The sequence below is a fragment of the Sorex araneus genome, chromosome 5 (assembly GCF_027595985.1).
Source record: "Sorex araneus isolate mSorAra2 chromosome 5, mSorAra2.pri, whole genome shotgun sequence".
Taxonomy (NCBI): domain Eukaryota; kingdom Metazoa; phylum Chordata; class Mammalia; order Eulipotyphla; family Soricidae; genus Sorex; species Sorex araneus.
In genome coordinates, this window is record NC_073306.1 from 75,117,381 (window position 1) to 75,139,969 (window position 22,589).

General features: G+C 36.7%; 1 protein-coding gene across 1 annotated transcript in view; it reads left to right on the forward strand.

Moving 5' to 3' along the window:
• The first annotated feature begins 1,150 nt into the window (after positions 1-1,150).
• LOC101548739 (calcium-activated chloride channel regulator 1-like) overlaps positions 1,151-22,589 on the forward strand; it is a 28,748-nt gene continuing 7,309 nt past the window's right edge. The window contains exons 1-9 of the mRNA XM_004603620.2: positions 1,151-1,309; positions 6,844-6,984; positions 7,292-7,439; positions 8,046-8,154; positions 11,931-12,111; positions 15,962-16,189; positions 17,658-17,882; positions 20,642-20,819; positions 21,683-21,783. Coding sequence (XP_004603677.2) covers positions 1,151-1,309; positions 6,844-6,984; positions 7,292-7,439; positions 8,046-8,154; positions 11,931-12,111; positions 15,962-16,189; positions 17,658-17,882; positions 20,642-20,819; positions 21,683-21,783 — 1,470 coding nt within the window. The remainder of the gene's footprint in view (positions 1,310-6,843; positions 6,985-7,291; positions 7,440-8,045; positions 8,155-11,930; positions 12,112-15,961; positions 16,190-17,657; positions 17,883-20,641; positions 20,820-21,682; positions 21,784-22,589) is intronic.

Genomic DNA, 22,589 nt, shown 5'->3' on the forward strand with positions numbered 1-22,589 from the left:
CAACTATAGCTTCTCTTTACTTTTGGCTCTCTCTTCAAAGACCCTTTTATAATATAATATAATATAATATAATATAATATAATATAATATAATATAATATAATATATACACACATATGTAATTTTTTTTGCTTTGTCATTATAAAAGTCTCTTTGAACAAAGCCTTTTGGAATGCTATGAAGAAATCATTTGAGGGGGTCAGAGGTAATGCAAGGGCTAAGATGTGTGCCTTTCATGCACTCCACCTGAGTTCAACCTCTGGTACCGTATTTCATGCAACCTACCTGATTTCAATCCCTTATATAGGGTATATAGTCCCTCAAGCACAGCCAGGGTTCACTCCTGAGCACAGAGGGAGGACAACCTCCCGAGGGCTGCCAGTTGTGACACAAAAAATCAAACCAGAAAAAACAAAAAAATAAAAATTGAAAAACCCACATTGGGTCTTTGAAAGGGGTTCTCAGGTAACAAATCAAAAGAGCAATCTTAATTGAAGCATACTAAGTTTTCAAATTGAAGTTTTAAATCACTCAATGCTATTTGAAAAATGAAATATGCATTAGTCATCAGGAAAAAGAATACACCAGAAAACCCATTTCCCATTGACCTATACTTCCCCTGAACACTGTACTTATGTCACTCCCATTTATGTAAGAACATAAATCCTAATTCACTGCCTCTCCCATTCTACTTCCATTGTTTTGTTTTCTTTTCTTTGGTATGCTCAAGAGGTCCTTTAACTACTCTGTTCAGGTGCTTTTCATTTCAGTTCTTCATTCATCCATAGAAGGCTTTTTAGAAATAGATCCCAGAACCGGAATATCTCTGATACCTTTTGATGGTAATTATGATGATGACTGATACCACAATGAGACTGACAACTGTACAAACAACTGAGAAGAACTGCTCAGTTTGATGAGTGCATAGCAATTTAGCTTTCTTAGAAAGTATGACGAATGGGTTTTCAGCATAATCCCCACTGTTACTTAACAACTCAATCTACTCAATGAGTAAGATAAGGAAATTCACCAAGATATATTAGTAATTTATTGTATTTATGCAAATTTTTTTGTCTAGAGGAAATTTCCTGAGTTAACCGCTACTTAAATACTCTACTCACATTCCCTGGAGTTTAGAGCACATAGGCAAAATGGTGCTCAATTCGAACTTAATTTTGTTCCTAGCCTTGTATCTCTTACCAGCAGTGAAAAGTTCAATGGTAGATTTGAAAAATAATGGATATGAAGGCATTGTCATTGCAATTAGCCCGAATGTATCAGAAGATGAAAAACTCATTCAAAACATAAAGGTAAGGGAAAGAAATCTTATTATTCATATATCTTAGTAAGCATTCTCAATTCATGCTCTCTCGGTGCAAACAAATACTCAAGAGTCTAGCTTGGATACTGAAGAAAAAGTACAGCAGGTAAGGTGATTGCCTTGTATACGTGGACCCAAATTCACTCCATGGCACCAAATATGGTCTCTCAAGTACTGTCAGGAGTGATTCCTGATCACAGAGTAGGAGCAAGCCCTAAGCACAGCTAGATGTGTTTTAACTTTGTTTGTTTGTTTATCTGTTTGTTTAAGCTTTTTGGGTCATACACAGCAATGCTCAGGGGTTACTCCTGGCTCTGCACTCAGGAATTACTCCTGGCGGTGCTCGGTGGACCATATGGGATGCTGGGAATAGAACCCAGTCGGCCGCGTGCAAGGCAAACGCCCTACCCACTGTGCTATTGCTCCAGCCTGTATTTTAACTTTTCAAAATTGCTTTAATAATATTTAGATAGTACATATCAATCTGCCAGTTTGGGAGTGAGTGGTCTGTGAAAATATTCACTGAAAAAAATAATAATCATAAGAAAAGTTTACCAGGAAAATAGGATGCGTACCAAAAAAGGGAGAATTGGATCTTTCTACAAAGAATAATAGTGCCAGTATTACCCTTTGTTCAGATTTTTTGCCCATTTGTGGAGAGAAGACCCCCACCCAAGGGAGGCAATCTACAGGACTTGACCTGGGACTTGCAACATGACCAAAATCTAGGAGTCAGGTCTGAATCTTAAAGCTCTAAGGTTACCTGCATCCTACTGATAAGTACTATGCTGAGTTGCTATAAGTTATCATCTGGGCCTTACCATGAGAACAGAAATTTTACTGAGATATTCTGTGGGGGCAATTTTAGGGATTTGTCTCCCCATTGTGGTTGCCTGAGTGATTTTATGGCATGTATTTCCTACTGGGTCCCTTGCTTGGTTACTGGATGCCTAGGAGCAAAGAATCAGGTAAACAGTGGTATTTTATCACTACCACAGTTTAACTTCAAAATAGAGGTTTTGCTGTCTAATACTCATCACTAAGATAAATATCTGCTTAGCTTAAGCATTTTTAATCATATATTAATGGCATTAGTTATAATCCTAACACATTATTAAGCTGAAAATGTCTTCAACTAATTAAAATAACAGAAAGACCTTAGAGATCGTGAAGAATTATTCTCAAATTTTATAAAGTTACTTTCATTTTAAATAATTAATCTAGACTTATGTCCTAACAGTCCATTATCTTATATATTTTTCAGTTGTTCATACATGTTTGGTTATAAAAAATTCAAAAGTCTTATATTTGACTATAAAAAATATAGTTTATATTGGTTTATCCCTAATTTTATTTGTATTAGTATAATAAAAAATATTTCAAACTTCACTTTTTAATACATTCTCTCTTTGTTGAACCCTGTAGAATAAAAGATTAGTGGTAAATTTAATGTATATATAATTATTTTTAATGATACATACCTGAAGTAAATACTATAAGTTATGACTTCAATAAAGAAAACAAAACAATTATAAAGTAAATGAATCACCATCTATCATTTATTTTACTGAATCATAGTGAGATACACAGTTACAGTTTTTTATGATTAGATTTCAGTCATATCATGTTCTCTCTTTCTCTCTCTCTCTCTCTCACTCTCTCTCTCTCTCTCTCTCTCTCTCTCTCCCTCTCCCTCCCTCTCTCCCTTCTCTCCCCACCCTATCTCCGTTCCTCCCTCTCCCAACTTCTCTGTCTGGGCTTTATGGTTCACAATACAGATAGTGAATGGTTACCAAGTATATCTCTTTACCTACTTTCAACACTCAGTTCTTGTCCAGCATGATCATTTTCAACTGTTATTGTCATACTGGTACTTTCTCTATCCTAACTACCCTCTGTCCCCGACACACTTATGGTAGCTTCCAGCCATTGACCCTGTTTTCCCTGGACTTGTATATTAGTTTCATAGTATTTTTTGTTTATATCCCACAAATGAATTCTACATAGGTCCCTTTCCTTCTGACTTATTTCACTCAGCATGATATTCTCCATGTCTATCCACTTACAAGCAAATTTCATGAATTTATTTTTCCTAACAGCTGTCTAGTATTCCACTGTATAGATGTTCCATGGTTTCTTTATCCAATAATCTGTTCTAGGGCACTCAGGTTGTTTTCAGATTTTGTCTATTGTGAATACTGCTGCAATGAACATAAAAGTGCAGATAATGTTTCTGGTATGTGTTTTTGGATCCCCAGTGTATATTCCCAGAAGTGGTATTGCTAGATCAAATGGGAGCTCAACTTCTAGTTCTTAGACGAACGTCCATACTGTTTCCCAAAAAAGGTTGGACCAGTCAGCATTCTCACCAACAATGAAGGATAATCCCTTTCTCCCTGAATTAGTGCCAGCACTGATTGCTCTTGTTCTTTTGGATGTGTGCCAGTCTCTGTGGAGTGAGATGATGTCTCATTGTTGTTTTCATTTGCATCTCCCTGATTAGTGATGAAGAGCGTTTTTTTTCATATGCCTTGTGGCCATTTGAATTTCTTCTTTGAGGAAGTTTCTGTCCATTTCTTCTCCCCATTTTTTGATGGGGTTGGAATTTTTTCTTGTAAAGTTCTACCAACACCTTGTGTATCTTGGATACCCTTATCAGACGGGAATTGGGTGAATAATTTTGCCCATTTCGTGGGATATCTTTGCATCTTGGTCACTGTTTCTTTTCAGATGCAGAAGCTTCTTACTCTTTTTTAATTTATTTTTTTTATTAGTGAATCACTGTGAGGGTACAGTTACAGATTTATACATTTTTGTGCTCATGTTTCCCCCATACAAAGTTCAAGAACCCATCCCTTCACCAATGCCCATTCTCCACCACCAGTAAACCCAGCATCCCTCCCACCCTCCCCAGTCCCATCTCCCCCCACCCCAAACTGCCACTATGGCAGGGTATTCCCTTTTGTTCTCTCTCTCTGATTAGGTGTTGTGGTTTGCAATAAAGGTGTTGAGTGGCCATTGTGTTCAGTCTCTAGTCTACATTCTGCACGCGACACCCTTCCCCCGCATGACCTCCGACCACATTTTACTTGGTGTTCCCTTCTCTGAGTTGCCCAGAATGAGAGACCAGCCTCCAAGCCATGGAGACAGCCTCCTGTTACTTATTTCTACTATTCTTGGGTGTTAGACTCCTAGTCTATTATTCTATATTCCACAATGAGCGCAATCTTTCTATGTCTGTCTCTCTCTTTCTGACTCATTTCACTTACCATGATACTTTCCATGCTGATCCACTTATATGCAAACTTCATGACCTCATTTTTTCTAACAGCTGTGTAGTATTCCATTGTATAGATGTACCAAAGTTTCTTCAGCCAGTCATCTGTTCTAGGGCACTCAGGTTTTTTCCAGATTCTGGGTATTGTAAACAGTGCTGCGATGAACATATAAGTGCAGATGTCATTTCGACTATACTTTTTTAGAAGCTTCGTACTTTAATGTAGTCCCATTTGTTTATCTTTGCTTCCAATTGCTTGGTGTTTCATCTTTGAAGATGCCTTTAGCTTCAATGTCATGGAGGGTTTTGCCTACATTTTCTTCCATGTGCCTTATAAATTCAGGTCTGATATTAAAGTCTTTAATCCATTTTTAATATGGCTTTTGTGCATGGTATTAGATAGAGGTCATTTTTACATGAAGCTGTCCAATTTTCCCAGCACCACTTGTTGAAGAAGCTTTTCTTGCTCCACTTCATATTTCTTGCTCCCTTATCAAAGATTAAATGTCATATATTTGAGGGTCTGTATCAGGATATTCAATTCAATTCCAATGGCCTATAGGTCTGTCTTTATTCCAGTACTATGCTGTTCTAACTACCACCTTGTGGTACTTAAACACAACCACAGTTTGAAGTTGGGGAAAGGGATGCCTCTCATCTTCTTTTTCCCAAAGACTGCTTTAGCTTAGCTATTTGTGGGTCATCACTTACCCTGACTTTAATCTCTTCAAAGACATGTGAGTACACATGAAAAATCGTACAGATCTGATTCCAGACCACCAAAATAAAGTGAACATTTCAATAAAGTGAATTTTTTAATTTCCAAGTGCTTATCAGTTGTTTATTCTATCCTGCGTTCTAGGAAGTGTGCATAGAGTAATAGACATGTCTAAAAATATGTTACATACCTAAGGTTAAAAAAAAACTACTCTTGAATAAAGAAAAAGATTATTAATGAGAGTAGATAGTGATTTGTATAGTCATACAATAGCAGCAAAATTGGGATCCAAAGCCATGAGAAAGATACAAAATTTTCCTTTGTTTTTATTGGGCAATCATGTGTGTGTGGAAGAAAAGGAGCTGCAGTCAGGGCTCGCTATAGACTCCGGGATCACTCCCGGCAGTACTTGAGAGACCATATGTGTGGCCAGGGATCACACCAAGGTTAGCTGCATGAAAGGCAAGTGCCTCCTGGTGGAGGGATGTAAACAAAATGCAAACATGAAAGTTCATAAGTTTGTAACTGTACCTCAAGGTGATTCACTAATAAAAATTTTTAAAAAAAGGCAAGTGCCTTAAACTCTGTATTATCTCTCTGGTTCTGAGAACTATGTAATTTTATTTCCATTACTACTTAATAAATTCTTGAATCCTATAAATACGTTTCATGTGAGAAGATCACTGTATCACTGTATCACTATCATCCCGTTGTTCATCGATTTACTCGAGTGGGCGCCAGTGACACCTCCATTCGTCCCAGCCCTGAGATTTTAGCAGCCTCTCCTTACTCGTCCTTCCCAACAATTGGAGGTTCTTTTCAGGGTCAAGGGAATGAGACTGTTATTGTTACTGTATTGGCATATCGAATATGCCACAGGGAGCTTGCCAGGCTTTTCTAAGTGTGAGAAGATAACAAGTAAATACAGGAAAAACATTTTCAGCCACAGTTTATAAAATCTACCAAACTTTAAACTCCTAACCAAATCCTAAATATTTTTGTTCAACTGAAAAAGCAGTTTGCCAATATCTTAACATTTCACTTAATCTCTCACTCTGCGCCCTCACTTCCTTCTCTGTAATAGAAGTCTGGGTAAGCATTTTTTAACAGTTACTTTTTGAATATATAAAAGCAAGAAGGTTATGAGCCTGAGAGATAGTAGAACAGATAAGACGCTTACCTTGCATGCGGCTGGTGAGGGTTTAATCCCTGACATATCCTTGAGATATCCCTGAGATATCCCAGAGACCCACTAGAACTGACCCCCGAGCACAGAGCCAGGAATAAACCCTGAGCACTGCTAGGTGTGGCCCTCAAACAAACAACCAACAGCAGCAGCAACAACAGCAACAAAATATTTTGTTGTTTACAGATTTGAAGAGATGTAGTAAATTCAACCTTTCTTTTTGTTAGTCTTTGCTAAAATATTTGGGGAAAGGGAACTTTGATTCACTGCTTCTAGTTTGTACATATTTTAATGCTCATTTTATTACAAAATCGTTACCAAAGATATTTTTAATTTTGTCAGGAAATGGTGACTGAAGCTTCTACGTACCTGTTTCACGCTACCAAACGAAGAGTTTATTTCAGGAACATAAGCATCTTAATTCCAATGACGTGGGAATCAAAACCTGAGTACTTAACATCAAAACTAGAATCATATGATCAGGTGGGGTATTTTATTTGGCTCTGAAATTGATCCTCCCTGTGGTTTTTAAAATTCATATTCTTTTTTATTAACCATCACTATAAAAAAATTCTTATTTTTAAAATTCCTAGTTTCTTGGCCAGGGATGTGGTTCAATTATAAAGTGCATGCCTAGCATGAGTGAGGCCGGGAGTTTAATTCCTGGCATCTGTACACCTACATCTGTACACTCACCTCAGGTGAAGTCCCTCTTTTTAAAAAATGTATAATCTCTTGTTTCTATTACTCTTGAACCCTATTTTGGTTCGTTGTTTTGTCTGCTTTTTAGGCAGATGTCATAGTTGCTGATCCTTACCTAAAATATGGAGATGATCCTTATACACTTCAATATGGACAATGTGGAGAAAAGGGACAATATATACATTTTACTCCAAATTTTTTACTGACAAATAACTTGCCTATCTATGGACCCCCAGGTAAGGATAACTTCTATCATCATTTCTATTGGAAGCTGCATGTATACATTTAAAAGATGCAGAGCCTAGCACGCTACCCATGGCATTTGATATGTCAAAAACAGTAACGATAGGTCTCATTCCCTTAACCCTGAAAGAGCCTCCAATCGTTGGGAAAGACGAGTAAGGTGAGGCTGCTAAAATCTCAGGGCTGAGTGTAATAGAGATGTTACTGGTGCCCGCTCAAGTAAATGAACAAATAGGATGACAGTGATGATAAAGTGATACATATGTATGCATATATATGTATGTGTACTATGTATATAAAATTGTTATTAATGGTAGCTTTAAAAATTTAAGAGAAAAATGGGCATTTACTAGTACCAAAACATAGGCATTTGCTAAACAAAGTATGTTTTTTTGGAAATATACTAGTATCTATGTTCAACTTAATAATCTTTCATTATATGTGTAGCTTTAATAATACAATTAGCCATTTATTCATAATAAAATTAGTTATTTATTCATACTAATTCATTTCAACTTTTTTTTGTATAATGAAATGAATAGGGGTAAGGCATTTTTAAACTTCATTAAAATATTTATAGTGGCAATATTCTCTCATAGGCAGAGTATTTGTCCATGAGTGGGCCCATCTCCGATGGGGAGTATTTGATGAGTACAATGTGGATCAGCCATACTATATTTCCAGGAAGAACACCATCGAACCAACAAGGTATCATTGTATTGAACAAATATGAGTAGTTTTCTTGTGTGTACATGTGTATGTGTGTGTGAGTGTGTGTGTGTGTGTGTGTGCATTTTGGTTGAGGTGCTCCCAAGCACCAAATGGGTTTTGGTTCAGGGCGCAGGCCTAAGAACGTAATGCTGCTTGCACCCTGTAATGCTGGGGATACCTGGGCCACTTAGGGGATGCAGTGCTAGGAACTGATCCCTAACGGATGTGCTATGTCTTGGTCCTGAGAAAATATGTTTTTTAAAAGATTTTACTCTTTGCCAGATGTCTGCCCTATATGTATCCACATCTTTCTGGGGAATCTACATCAGAATAAAGAACAATCAGAAATTGACAATCATTTCAGGATTTCTGGGGAATATTCTAAAATACGCTTTCATCAGAGGAGAAGGGAAAAGGCTCTTGCCTTAACTTTTTTTTAATGTAGGAGTACTGCTATTTATTCAGCCACTGATTAAACTGATTGAATTGAGCATGAACTCCACATTACTTTTTTAAAAAAAGAATTTAATTGGATATCCATGAGGTAGATCATTACAAAGCTGTTCATAATTCGGTTTCAGTCATACAATGATCCAGCACCCATCCCTTCACCAGTGTACATTTCCCACCACCAATGTCCCTCATCTCCCCACCACCATCCCCTAATCCCCCCAGCCCCTACCTACAGCCTCCCTCTACAGGAGGCACTTTCCTTCTTGCTCTCTCTCTTTTACTTTTACGCATTATGGTTTACAAATACAGGTGCTAGGAAGTGATGGTATTTGTTCAGGGCATTTGGTATTTTTATCAGGACGGTAAGGCTAGAGTAGCTTTTCAATTAGCTTTGGGGTGTGGATGTGACTGCTGAAGTTTCCAGAAGTACAGGGAGGTGGGGGGAGGTAACCCATCCCGACCCCAAGAAAGCCTGGAGATTTCAGTTACAAAACCCGCATACCAATATTTTCAGCAGATTCTATCTTGGTGAGGTACAACCTGAGACAGTGGAGTCAGACCAGGGATATGGTGGTGATTTTGGATTGTGAAAGCAAGCAGCTGCTGGGGGCTCTGCTTGGGTGGCACAGGCCAACCCACCCCGCCTCTGACTTATCTCGATCTGTTCAGCCATGCACAGGTCCAAGCTTAAATGTGGCTTTTGATCTCTTTCGAGATTTATTTATGGGTCTCTGAAGCAAGGCTGGTAGTAGAGTTTACAGGGTGGCGCTGGAGTTGGTTCATGGGGTGTACTGCCAGTGTTTCCATGAGTATTGGAAAGTTTGGGGAGGTAGCCCATCCCAACTCCAAGAAAGTCTGGAGATTTCAGTCACAAAACCTAGGTATCAGAATTTTCAACAGGTTATATCTTGGTGAGGTCCGTCCTGAGATGGTGGAGTCAGGCTGGGAGTATAGCAGCAATTTTGGATTGTGGAAGCAAGTGGCTGCTAGGGGCTCTGTTTGGACAGGCCACCAGGCTAACCCTTCCTCCTCCGTTTTACTCTAATCTGTTCAGCCATAGGTGGGTCCAAGAATAACTGTGGCTTTTTATCTCTTTTCACATTTATTGATTGGTTTCTGAAATAAGACCAAAAAATGAGCTTATATAGCTGAGCCAGAGGTACTTTGTGGGTATGGCTCCCACATACCTAACTTTTGGCAGTTTAATTTCTTGGGAAACTTGGTCCCAAGTTGTTGGAGTCTGGTCAAAGGCACAGCAGCAACTTGAGGGTGTCAGGAAGCCTGAAGGCACCATCAGGCTGCTGATGCACTCACCCCACACGCACAGGTTGACCTGTTGGCGGCACCATACCCCCCACCTTGCTTTAACGCAAGAAACGTTTTACGTGAGAAACAGATTCAAGATTTTACCCAGTCTTTCAGGTTTTTTAATTAAGGTTTTTACTGCATTTTTAAATGTTTACTGTATTTTGCGGGGGCAATGGGAGGCACTCTGGACAGTGCTCAGGGAGCTCTTTGAGCAATGATTAGGAACCAAGCAGTGCTGGGATCAAGTCTAGGGCCCCTGTATGCACAGCATGTGCTGTGGCCCTTTGGGCTCTCTCTCTAGCTAGACTTATAACTTCATAAGGTGAATTTACTCCTCTAAAACCAACTCAACTTCTGGGGATTTATATCAAACATATTTTACTTTTTAATTCAATCTTAAGTGTAAAAAGGAGGGAAGGTTTTTCCTAAAGATAACTGGGTGAAGCAACTTTTTAAAGAAATATAATCCTGGGTGTACTTAAGTCCTGCTTTAGGTCCTATTTATGCATCGATGAAACATCTAGAATCAATGTAATGGGAAAACAAGTATTTAGGATAAAAACACATTATAGGGAAGAGAGGAACAGAATGCCTTTCCCCTTCTCCTCTGAGTGTTTAGTTTCTCTCTATCAGGAGGAGGTCCTCATTCTTCTCACCTAATCCCAGACATAACTTACTCAATAGCACTTCCTTTTCCCACATAATGTTAGTTCATCCTTTAAGATATATGTAAATGTTTTTTCCATAAACATTTTACACTCTCAGTTATGGTTAGATAGACTTACTAATGTTCCTAAAGAGATGCACATTGTATTTTCTCACACAGGGCAGTAATTAGCAGTATAATTTTATTTTCCCACTAAATTCTAAGATACCTGAGATTTATTGTATTTTTATCCCCAACCTCCAAATTAATAAGTAAAAGCTAAACACCGAATATATCATACAACAAATTTTTCATGTTAATTAAATTGAATGTTTATCAGTCATAGAAATTCATCAATAAAGGCAAATATCTCTGAAGCATTGAAATATAATTTTGCATCTTTTTCTAGAGTTAATTCTCTTAGAAAATATGACTCACAATCTTTTAGTTTATGTATCACTGTATCACTGTCGTCCTGTTGCTCATCGATTTGCTCGAGCAGGCACCAGTAACATCTCCATTGTGAGACTTGTTGTTATTGTTTTTGTCATATAGAATATGCCATGGGTAGCTTGCCAGGCTCTGCTGTGCAGGCAAGATACTCTCGGTAGCTTGCCGGTCTCTCCGAGAGGGGCAGAGAAATCGAATTCGGGTTGGTTGTATGCAAGGCGAACACCCTACCCACCGCACTAATGCTCCAGTCCACTTTATGTAATACAAATAAATTAATTATATTGGATTCATGTTATAAAGCTTAATATTAACACAGTGAGAATAAATCCTGTGGATGAACAATGATCTCTTTTAGAATCTTTTACTCATACCCCCAATTCTCTAACAGGAACTTAATAATTATTTTAATGATCATAAAGATTAAATGGTTTTTGTGCAGGCATTTCCATGCAAGATTCATTTTTATTTTTTCCTTCAATCTGATTCATTGCTTTCCAAAAGGTAAACTGAAAAATGCTATAAACATGAAATTACATATTGCTTTGCATGTTTATGGCTATATGTATACATCTCTATAGCAACATACATATGTATGTAGCATATATCACTCCCCACTAGAAACAATTCCTACTCATCACTTGATTCACTTAATCTTTATCTAATTATCATCTTCAGCTCAAGGTTACAAAGACAACAACATATGTATTCATCAATAATTCATACTAATAAATATGAACTAATAAAATTTCTTCTTAAACTCTATGGCAAATAAGGTTATAATATTGTGCCAGCTTGCATACAAAAGAAATGTGTGATACATAACATATACCAAATGATTTTGAGGAAAATATTTGTGGAAATTAGTCTATGGTTTATATAGTCTTATTTATAAATGCAATCTGACTCTTTCTAGATGTTCAGCTGGTATTACTGGTACTAATGTAGTTGCCAACAAATGCCAAGGAGGCAGCTGTATAACAAGGCCATGCAAACGTGACTCACAAACAGGCCTGTATGAAGCAAAATGTGCATTCATCCCAAACAGATCTCAGACTGCAAAAGAATCTATAATGTTTATGCAAAATCTTGATTCTGTAAGTACCTTCTTTTCTTAATGTCGCAAAGCAATCTGCAGGGAGAAAGTAATTAGGAAAGCTATATTTTCTACTATGACAATATGTGCCAATAGAAGTGAAAACAACTAAGCCAGCCAATGAATTAACATCCATGTTCTCCAGCCTTTGGCAAGATGTTTCTGGAAATCATTCTACCCTTTCTAACCAGCCTGTTTCTTTTCTTCGGATGTAGAACTGTACCCTACTCATTATGATCACAAATATGTTCTTATAATCTCCCTTTCCTGATTTGATCTCTATGGACTTGCTTCTAAAATTACAAGCTTACTCTAAATTCTCTCTTTTAGTGTTCATAGCCCAAATTTTTGGAAGTAATACAGTATATATTTTTGGAAATTACTGACATTCCAGATTCCAATTATTTTCACACCAACTTTGAAAAGGGATATGTGAAATCATACATGGCTCTCTTTCTATAGAACAGAGCCAAGGAAATAAGTTCAAAATCACTAATCTAATTTTTTAAATTACAACATAATAATTTAAGCTCCAAAGCTAATTTTTAACCTGAGATGTCGAGTTTAAATATACAAATCTTATGAATAAGTACAAGTGTCTTGGAGTCAAGGTAGAGTTAATATCAAAATCCGGTCTGTTTATTTTAATCTCAGCACAAATTAATCTCTAGGAGATTTAGTTGTTTCATCTTTTAAATAGGAAATAGAAAACCCAACTTCACAGTGTTGAAGTTAGACATACAAGAACTAATAAAAGTATGTGCATAGTGGTAGCATAAGGTAAGTACAAAATAAAATTTAATTTTTTTAATTTATAAAAATATTTGGATAATAACCACCTGTTCTTTTTCCTGGTATAGTTCTATCTTAATCAAGGCAAACATATTGTTATCTAAAGAAAGTTTCAAAATATGAACAAAAAATATTTAATGAAATTTATAAAAGTTGTCCAAAACGACAATTCAAAAAATACTATTTTTCAATATTAAGACTCTTTTAAGAGGAAAATATTTATAAATCCACTAGTTATCAGGATTCACTTCTATAATTAGAATAATAAGAACATATTTCTGGAGGCTGGAGAGATAGATAGCACAGCAGTGAGGGCATTTGCCTCACAAATGGCAAACCTGAGTTCAACCTTTGGTATCCCATAAGGTCCCCTGAGTCCACCAGGAATGATCCCAGAGCATCAAGCCAGGAGTAAGTTCTGAGCACCACTGTATACAACCCCAAAAAATCAAAACAAAACCAAAATAAGAGCCTACTGCTTCCCATAACATTTGAAATTATTTTGAAGCCCAAGGCATTGATGATGAGTAAAAACTGTAAACTTTTAAATACCCCAGTTAGATATTTAAGTAGTAGGACTTGTTTTTTAGGCTAATATAACTCCTTTTAGAAATATTTCATGTGCGAGAGGGCTAGAGCAATAGCACAGAAGGTAGTGTGTTTGCCTTGCACGAGGCCCACCCAGGTTCGATTCTCAGAATCCCATATGGTCCACTGAGCACCACCAGGAGTGATTCCTGAGTGCATGAGCCAGGTGTAACCCCTGTGCATCACTGGGTGTAACCCCCGAAAAAAAAAGAAAGAAATACTTCATATGCAAATCAGAAAAATTTACTTTAATCTGCTGAATATGAAAAAGCAAAGTTTATTCAAAGAAATTCACATCAAAATATATTACACGACACATGGATGTATTAGAATATGTACTGTTTTGTTCTGTGAAATTCAAAAGGATCTGACTACCAGGAGAGAAGATGTTAAGTACTGAGACATAAATAATAATAAAGAAAATAATGTAACTGATATATGGAGGACAACCAAAAATGTAAGATGTGGTTCAGAGATAAGACAAATTCCAAACATTAATCATACAACTTGTAAAGAGTAACACCAACTTCTAATTTATTTTTAACAAAAAATTTTTTCGTATTCACAGAAGCAGAATGGAAAAATGCAGAGATGCCATGAATGAGTGTACGAGTTGGCATGGCCCAACTTATTTTTATACAGCATTAAAATTTTTATTACTGAGTAGAAACAACCCAAATAATAAAACAAAGCAAAGTTTTAGAAAGTGGGGAAGGTTTTTAATTTACATAAATTTTAATATTCCATTTTTCATTTGTTTAGTGAGTTTCATGCATATGCAAAAGACAGTAACAAATTCAGTGTGAACAAGTAAAGGATAAATGTTGAGTAAGAAGTAGGAAATAGAGGGCTGAGCAACAGCATAACGGGTAGGGCCTTTGCCTTGCATGCGGCTGACCCAGGTTCAATTCCCAGCATCCCATATGGTCCCCTGAGCACCGCCAGGAGTAATTCCTGAGTGCAGAGCCAGGAGTAACCCCTGTGCATCGCCGGGTGTGACTCAAAAAGCAAAAAAAAAAAAAAACAATGTTGGAAATAGATTGAAACAAGAAACTAACCTTCAAAACTAAAAGCCGAAGCTTTGCTTCAAACTACTTCTGGAGTCTGTAATCAGTATACTTCTTTCAGGAAGATAATTTTGCTAAAAGGACAAAGTAACATGAGATGCTGGTGGAAGCAAGGATACCAACTGGAAGATCATAGCTTATGTAAATAAGGACCTGGTGATGCTCAGGGACTACTCCCAGCTTAATGCCTGAGAAACTCCCTTGGTGGTGCTCAGGGATCCAACTCAGGTCCCCCGTATATCTCCCAGACAAAGAGATCTATAAGTTTTGTCCTATCAAATATAATACCACCTGGGATATGTAAATGAGAAGCAAAACATAGCAGAAGAAAAATAAATTCTTAAAACTAACATAAAAGTTACTCAAATAATTTTTTTTGGTTTTTCTAAATCGGAGTTTTTCAATCACCAGCACTGCATGTGTGGTCCAAAAAACTAAATCTGAGCTTACATCTGGAGGCTGTTTGGGAAATGCTTTTCTGATAGACTGAGCCTTATTTCAAGATGAATCCCTTCCTAATGCAGATTAATGGATTAATTTTTTCAAGTTAGTAATACTTGGAGAATCAATATTAATGAATAAAAATCCTTATTACTGAAAAATGGAAGACTCATTTACTCCCTTTGCCATCAAAAGAGAAACTTTCTCTACATTTTACATTTTTTGTTTCTATTACTTTTTCAGGAGTATTATTTCACATCTCCACAGTGACATAGAACTCCCCAGAGCCAATGATTACCCAGATTGATAGAATACTTGTTTTTAAGATTATTTTGGAGGGTGATGTGGGACCAAACTCGGTGCTTGGGGCTGCCACTGGCTCTCTGTTGAAGGTTCTATCCTACTGAGTTGGGGGCCAATATTGTTCTGGGGATTGCATGCTGGCTGGCCACATGGAAGGAAAGAAACTTAGTACCTGTACTCTCTGACGCCACTTCTCAATATTTTTAATACACTGAAAAAGTTGGAAATTTATAGACAATTAAAGAAGATAATTTTCTTTATTCCACTGTTAAGAAGCAACTAGAAATTTTTATGTTATCCCTTTCCCCACTAAACACAATCCATGGCTTGAAGCTCACAAAAGGTTAGAAGGGAAAGAAGTTATAAAGCAGTGTACCAACTGCTTTTTTTTTTAATGTGTACCATTATCACTTTATTCCCCTGACTGACACCTAAGAGAATTTTTAAAAACATTCAACAGACATGGGTAACTTTTCCTTGCTTTCACTCCTCTCAAGTCTGAAAAATGTATGTCAGAAGGTGAGGCTGTGAAATAATTTTTAATTGTCAGGAAATAAAAATATTTGGATGATGCACAAGACAGTCTGCTGATTATTTGGAAAGGAAGGCGATGCCTCACCAGATATGATGACATTGTTTTTTCTTCATTTTTTCCCCTAGGTGACTGAATTTTGTACAGAAAAAACACACAATACAGAAGCTCCAAATCTACAAAACAAAATGTGCAACCACAAAAATACATGGGATATAATCATGAGCTCTGATGATTTTCAGAAAGCCTCCCCTTTGCCTGAAAAGTTTACACCACCCCATCCTACATTTTCATTGCTCAAGGCCAAAGAGCGTGTGGTCTGCTTAGTACTTGACAAATCTGGAAGCATGAGTTCAGTAAGTCATGTAGCTGTCTATAATGGTAAGGGGTAAGACCTTTTAAATTAAGGAAGTTAATAGAACTATAATGTGATCTTTGGTTTCATTCTAAAGTTATACTTTTTAAAATTTTTTTTTAATTAGTGAATCACCGTGAGGTACTGTTACATATGTGCAAAAACGTTCATGTTTGCATTTCAGTCATACAATGATCGGTTAACCATCCCTCCACCAGCGCCCATTCTCCACCACCAATGATCTCAATATCCCTCCCACCCCTTTACCCTCTTCCCCTCCCCACCCCACCTCTGTGGCAGAGCATTCCCTTTTGTTCTTTCTCTTTGGGGAGGATATTGTGGTTTGCAATAGAGGTATTGAGTGGCCATCGTGTTCGGTCTATAGTCTATTTTCGGCAGCTCCCAACCCGAGCGGGTCCTCCCAGCACCCTTTACTTGGTGTTCCCTTCTCTGTCTGAGCTGCCTTTTCCTCCAACATGTGAGGCCAGTTTCCAAGATGTAGGGCAAACCTCCTGGTCCTTATCTCTACTATTCTTGGATGTTAGTCTCCTATTCTGTTACTCTAAAGTTATACTTAATAGGGGTTGGAGCAATAGCACAGCGGGTAGGGCGTTTGCCTTGCACGCGGCCGACCCGGGTTCAATTCCCAGCATCCCATATGGTCCCCTGAGCACTGCCAGGAGTAATTCCTGAGTGCAGAGCCAGGAGTAACCCCTGTGCATCGCCAGGTGTGACCCAAAAAGCAAAAATAAATAAATAAATAAATAAATAAAGTTATACTTAATATATCCACAATACTAATAAATTTTAGTGCAATGATCTATTTGAATAAGTACTAGAAGATAATCAGCAAAAGCAAAATAATTGTACATTCATTATTAAAGATAATACAGCTCATTTTTATATTTATTCTTTAGCTTGTGGTGCTAACAGACCAGAAATAATATAACTGAACAACAAGAAAAATGAAAAACATCCGTATTTTTTCTCAAAAATATGATTATATTCTACGTGTGAAATAAGACTTTTTTACTTACTATACTTTAAGCACTCCACATAAAAAAATGACCCTATAGCATTATTTAAATGGGTCTATAATATTCACATACCATAATTTAGTCAAATAGACTAGTTATTGGGCACTTTAGAGATTTTCAGCTTTCTATTATAAAAAATCTTGATTCAATGAACAAATACATATGCAATTTTAAAATATTTTTCTTAAGAAAAATTCCTGAATACAGAAATGTTAAATTAAAATATTAGAGTCTTGATGCTTTTTCAAATATGACAGATTTCCTTGAATTTTCTCCAACAACATATCTGTTTAGTATAATGAGGGAGTAATATCCTAAAACATAGTAACAAATTATGATCATGCTCTCTGGGCTTTAACCCACTTTGTCTTTTTACCAGTGAGTCAGAATTTGAGGACATTTTAAAAATTTTCTGATATACTTTTCTTACAGGAAGACCGTCTGCTTCGAATGAATCGAGCTGCAGAGCTCTTCTTGATCCAAATTATTGAAAGGGGATCCTTGGCAGGGTTGGTTACATTTGACAGTACAGCTAAAATCCAAAGCTATCTAAGAAAAATAACAGACGAAAATGATTACCAACATATCACTGCACACCTGCCTCAAAACGCTGATGGTGGTACTTCTATTTGCAGTGGACTCAGAGAAGGATTTCAGGTAAAAATTAAACTGCTTTTCTAACTGTATTTGCCATTTTCTACTATTTCCTCAACTACCAATAAGGGGGGCTGGAGCGATAGCACAGTGGTTGAGCTTTCGCCTTTCTCTCGGCCAACCTGTGTTCGATTCCTCTGCCCCTCTTGGAGAGCCTGGCAAGCTACCAAGAGTATTGCACCCATGCAGCAGAGCCTGGCAAGCTACCCGTGGCGTATTGGATATGCCAAAAACAGTAACAATAAGTCTCTCAATGAGAGATGTTACTGGTGCCCACTCAAACAATTCGATGAGCAACGGGATGACAGTGACAGTGACCAATAAGGGATTATAGATATATAATTTTAATTTTAGCATTTATTTATTTAAAACTCTATCCCCTTTTCAAGACGTTACTGGTGCCTGCTCAAACAAATTGATGAACAACGGGATGACAGTGACAGTGATCCCCTTTTCTTGTATCCTTTGCACCTTTTCTCTCACCCCTATCTTTTTTCTGTCAAATAATCTTACTTTTATCAAGGCTCAGTAGCTCATTTATAGTTTTACCTGTTTATCAATTTTATACTCTAATATTGCACATTCATCAGTGAAATCCAATGTTCATTTCCTTCTCACTTATTCTGTTCACACAACCCCCTTTCCAATTTGTTGCAAATAACAACACTGAATTTTTTTAAGCAACTGAATAGTATTGCTATGTGTAGGTGTGTGTTTGTGAGTGTGTGTGTGTGTATCAATCTCATATTGTTTATCCAAATAGTTAGCAAGAGTTATTTTATTTGTTTCCATATTTTTGCTGTTGCAAATAAAGTTGCAGTGTACACTTTTAAAATTTTAACAAAGTAAAAACTATGAAATAAAATATTGAAAGCAGCAACTTTTGAGTACTCTCATTGGACTTCCTTCAGTACACAAGTGAATTTTTTCCAACCTAAGATTGTATTCCAGTCTGTAATGTTATTCTTTTTACCTTTCCTTTTTTTTTTTGATGAATCAAGGTAAGTTTTTAATTGAATGAAACTTACTTAGACGAGAGAGAGAGAGAGAGTGAAAGAGAGAGACAGAGAGAGAGAAAGAGAGAGACAGAGAGAGAGAGAGAGAGAAAGTATGCTTTCAAAAGAAAACAGGCTTCTCCAGAATGGAAAAGCAAAGAGATAGAGAGACAAGCAAGCAAGATACACGCTCAAGGGAGAGCACAGACTTGAAGAGCCTAAAATGCTATTCTTAAATCAGAAAACTGCTTTCCTTTCTGCCTCCTGTCTTTGCCTCACCTAAAAAAAAAACAAAAAAAAAACCCTGAGAACTGTGATTATTACCCTGGCCCCTTATTACAACCAGTGTTAATATCCTCATGATATGTATGTATTGTAAAGTTTAATGGCTTAAGATTGCACATAAGCCATGGAATAAGACAAATCTCAATATATCATATTTGAGCTAAATTATGTCAGCTAAGTTACTCAAAAATTTATACTTTCCTTAACCAGGGAAATGTGAAAAATAAATGGTACTATCTTGTTTCATTGTAAGAATTATTTAAGTAATCAAGACAAAATTGCTATTATTATGATAATTATCATGATGTTTATTAATTTTAAAAATTTAGCAGTACAGCTGTTAGAAAAAAGGAGGTCAAGAACTTTGTAGTTAAGTGGATGGGCATGAAAAGTTTCATGCTGAGTGAAATGAGTCAGAAAGAGAGAGACAGACATAGAAAGATTGCACTCATCTATGGTATATAGAATAACAGAGTGGGAGACTAACACCCAAGAACTGTAGAAATAAGTACCAGGAGGTTGACTCCATGGCTTCGAGGCTGGCCTCACGTTCCGGGGAAAGGTCAACTCAGAGAAGCGATCATCAACTACATTGCAGTCGAAGGCCATGTGGGGGAAGGGAGTTGCGGGCTGAATGAGGGCTAGAGACTGAGCACAGCGGCCACTCAACACCTTTGTTGCAAACCACAACAACTAATTAGAGAGAGAAAGCAGAAGGGAATGCCTTGCCACAGTGGCAGGGTGGGGTGGGGGGGAGATGGGATTGGGGAGGGTGGGAGGGACACTGGGTTTACGGGTGGTGGAGAATGGGCACTGGTGAAGGGATGGGTTCCCAAACTTTGTATGAGGGAAGTGTGAGCACAGAAGTGTATAAATCTGTAACTGTACCCTCACGGTGATTCTCTAATTAAAAATAAATAAATTAAAAAAAAAATAAAAAAAAAAATAAAAATAAAAATAAAAAGTAAAAAAAAAAAAAAAAATTTAGCAGTACATATGTTAGGAATATCCCATAATATTCATACATGTTGGTTTATATGTCTTAAGATTCTAGATAGCACTATAGCACTGCCATCCCATTGTTCATCTATTTGTTCGAGCAGGCACCAGTAATGTCTCCAATGTGAGACTTGTTGTTACTGTTTTTGGCATATCAAATGCGCCATGGGGAGCTTGCCAGGATACTAGATATATTATAATATTTTAACCACAGGGTCTGGTTAGATTATGCCAAACCTTATCCAAAACCATAAATATCTCTTAATTCTTTATATAACAAAAACCTATAAGTGGACAATTATTAACATAATCACAAGTGCTAATAATTATTGATTATAATATTCTTTCACTCTTGGGTAGTCTGAATACCTTAAATCACCTACTTTGATGCATGGGCCTAAAGACCAAAAATCATTTTATCCTTACTTAAAAATTTTTAGGATATTATATCCTCTAATAAATGATCTGGTTTTTCACTATCAGGTAATAAGGAAGAATTATCAGAGCACTTATGGGTCTGAAATCATACTATTAACAGATGGGGAAGATAATGCTGTAAGTTCATGTTTTGAGGAGGTAAAACAAAGTGGTGCAATCATTCACACTATTGCTCTGGGACCTTCTGCAGCCAAAGAACTGGAGACCTTTGCAAATATGACAGGTAAACCTTTGAAATGCAGTTCAAACACCAAGTACGTATTTAGTCTTTCACTTGCAGGATATATTTCCTCTTACATTTAAAAAAATGCTCAAAAATGTCCCTTTGTTTTTGATTTCCATCAGATTAACATCTATTCTTTATCCACAACACTTTCCTCTATATTTATGGACAATAATTTTGTCAAGTAGTGTCAACATTTGCTATCCTCATTCATTCTCACCACTTATTCATTTTCCACCACTTTCATTTCTTTACCACTCATTTCTCATCACTTTCCACAAAAAATAAAACTCCAAGACTATGAATGACTTCAACTGCAATTCCAAAAGTCTTGCTCAGTAACTATACCGCTCACTCTATTCTAGAGATTCAGTTAGCTAAGGAAACAAAGACCACAAAGAGTACAAATTAAGAGTTCTGATTGCCAATTCTTACTTTCTAACTCTAACTAATTACTTTCTAATTCTTACATCTAACTAATCTCTGTTAATTCCTGTATTACATAATTTCTGCATTTAATTTTTACCTTCTTCTAAACTATCGCTATTCTGGTACGTGTTAGACACAACCAGAAAATAAGCAGCTGGTCCAAAAATTTGTCTTGAATTTCACTGTTACCACATTCTTCACAAATTAGCCATTTTATTAACATGGCAGGCAATTCATTCTAAGATTGATTCACAGAAAAATAGCATTTAGCTGGTTCTGTTTTTTCATCCTAATTTATTTTGATTAATGTGTAATTCTATATGTGTGACATTGAAAAGTATTTAAGAAGAAAATGTAAAAAATATCAATAATACAGCAATAGAAAAATATTTTATCCAGATATAGTACTAAAATTGAATAAAATTTCATTATAGGAGGAATTCATTTTTTTGTCAATAAAGACATAAATGGCCTTATTGATGCTTTCAGCAGAATTTCATCTAGAAGTGGCAGTATCACTCAGAAGGCTATTCAGGTCAGTATTAAATAAAAATATTTTGCTCTGCCACCTTTGTATTAGATTTCTATTATGAAAGTGGCAAGTTCTTCCTCTAAATAGAATACTCTTTTGTCTAAAATTTTTTCAGATGTGTAGAAGGAAAACATCTATATTAAATTTGCTTTTCAGTGACCCTTAACTATATCTTTTTTTAAAAAATTTTTTTAAATAATGAATCACTGTGAGGTACAGTTAAAGATTTACAAACTTCTGTGCTTGCATTTCAGTCATACAATGATCGAGTATCCATCCCTCCACTAGTGCCCATTTTCCACCACCAATGGTCCCAGCACCTCCAACCACCCCCAACCTGTGCCCCCCAGCCCACCCTGCCTCTGTAGCAGGGCATTCCCTTTGCGCTCTCTCTCTCCTTTTGGGTTTTGTGGTTTGCAATAGAGATATTAAGTGGCCATCATGTTTGGTCTATAGTCTACTTTCAGCGTGTGTCTCTCATCCCAAGTGGATCTTTTTAGCACCCTTTACTAGATGATCCCTTCTCTGTCTAAACTGCCATTTCCTCCAGCATGTGAGGCCGGCTTCTAAACTGTGGAGTAATCCTCCTGGTACTTACCTCTACTATTCTACTATATATTAGTCTCCAATTCTGTTACTTTATATTTCACAAATGAGTGCAGTATTTCTATGTCTGCTCCTCTCTTTCTGACTCATTTCACTTAGCATGATACTTTCCATATTGATCCACCTATATGCAAATTTCATTACTTCATCTTTTCTAACAGCTGCATAGTATTCCACTGTGTAGATGTACCAAAGTTTCTTTA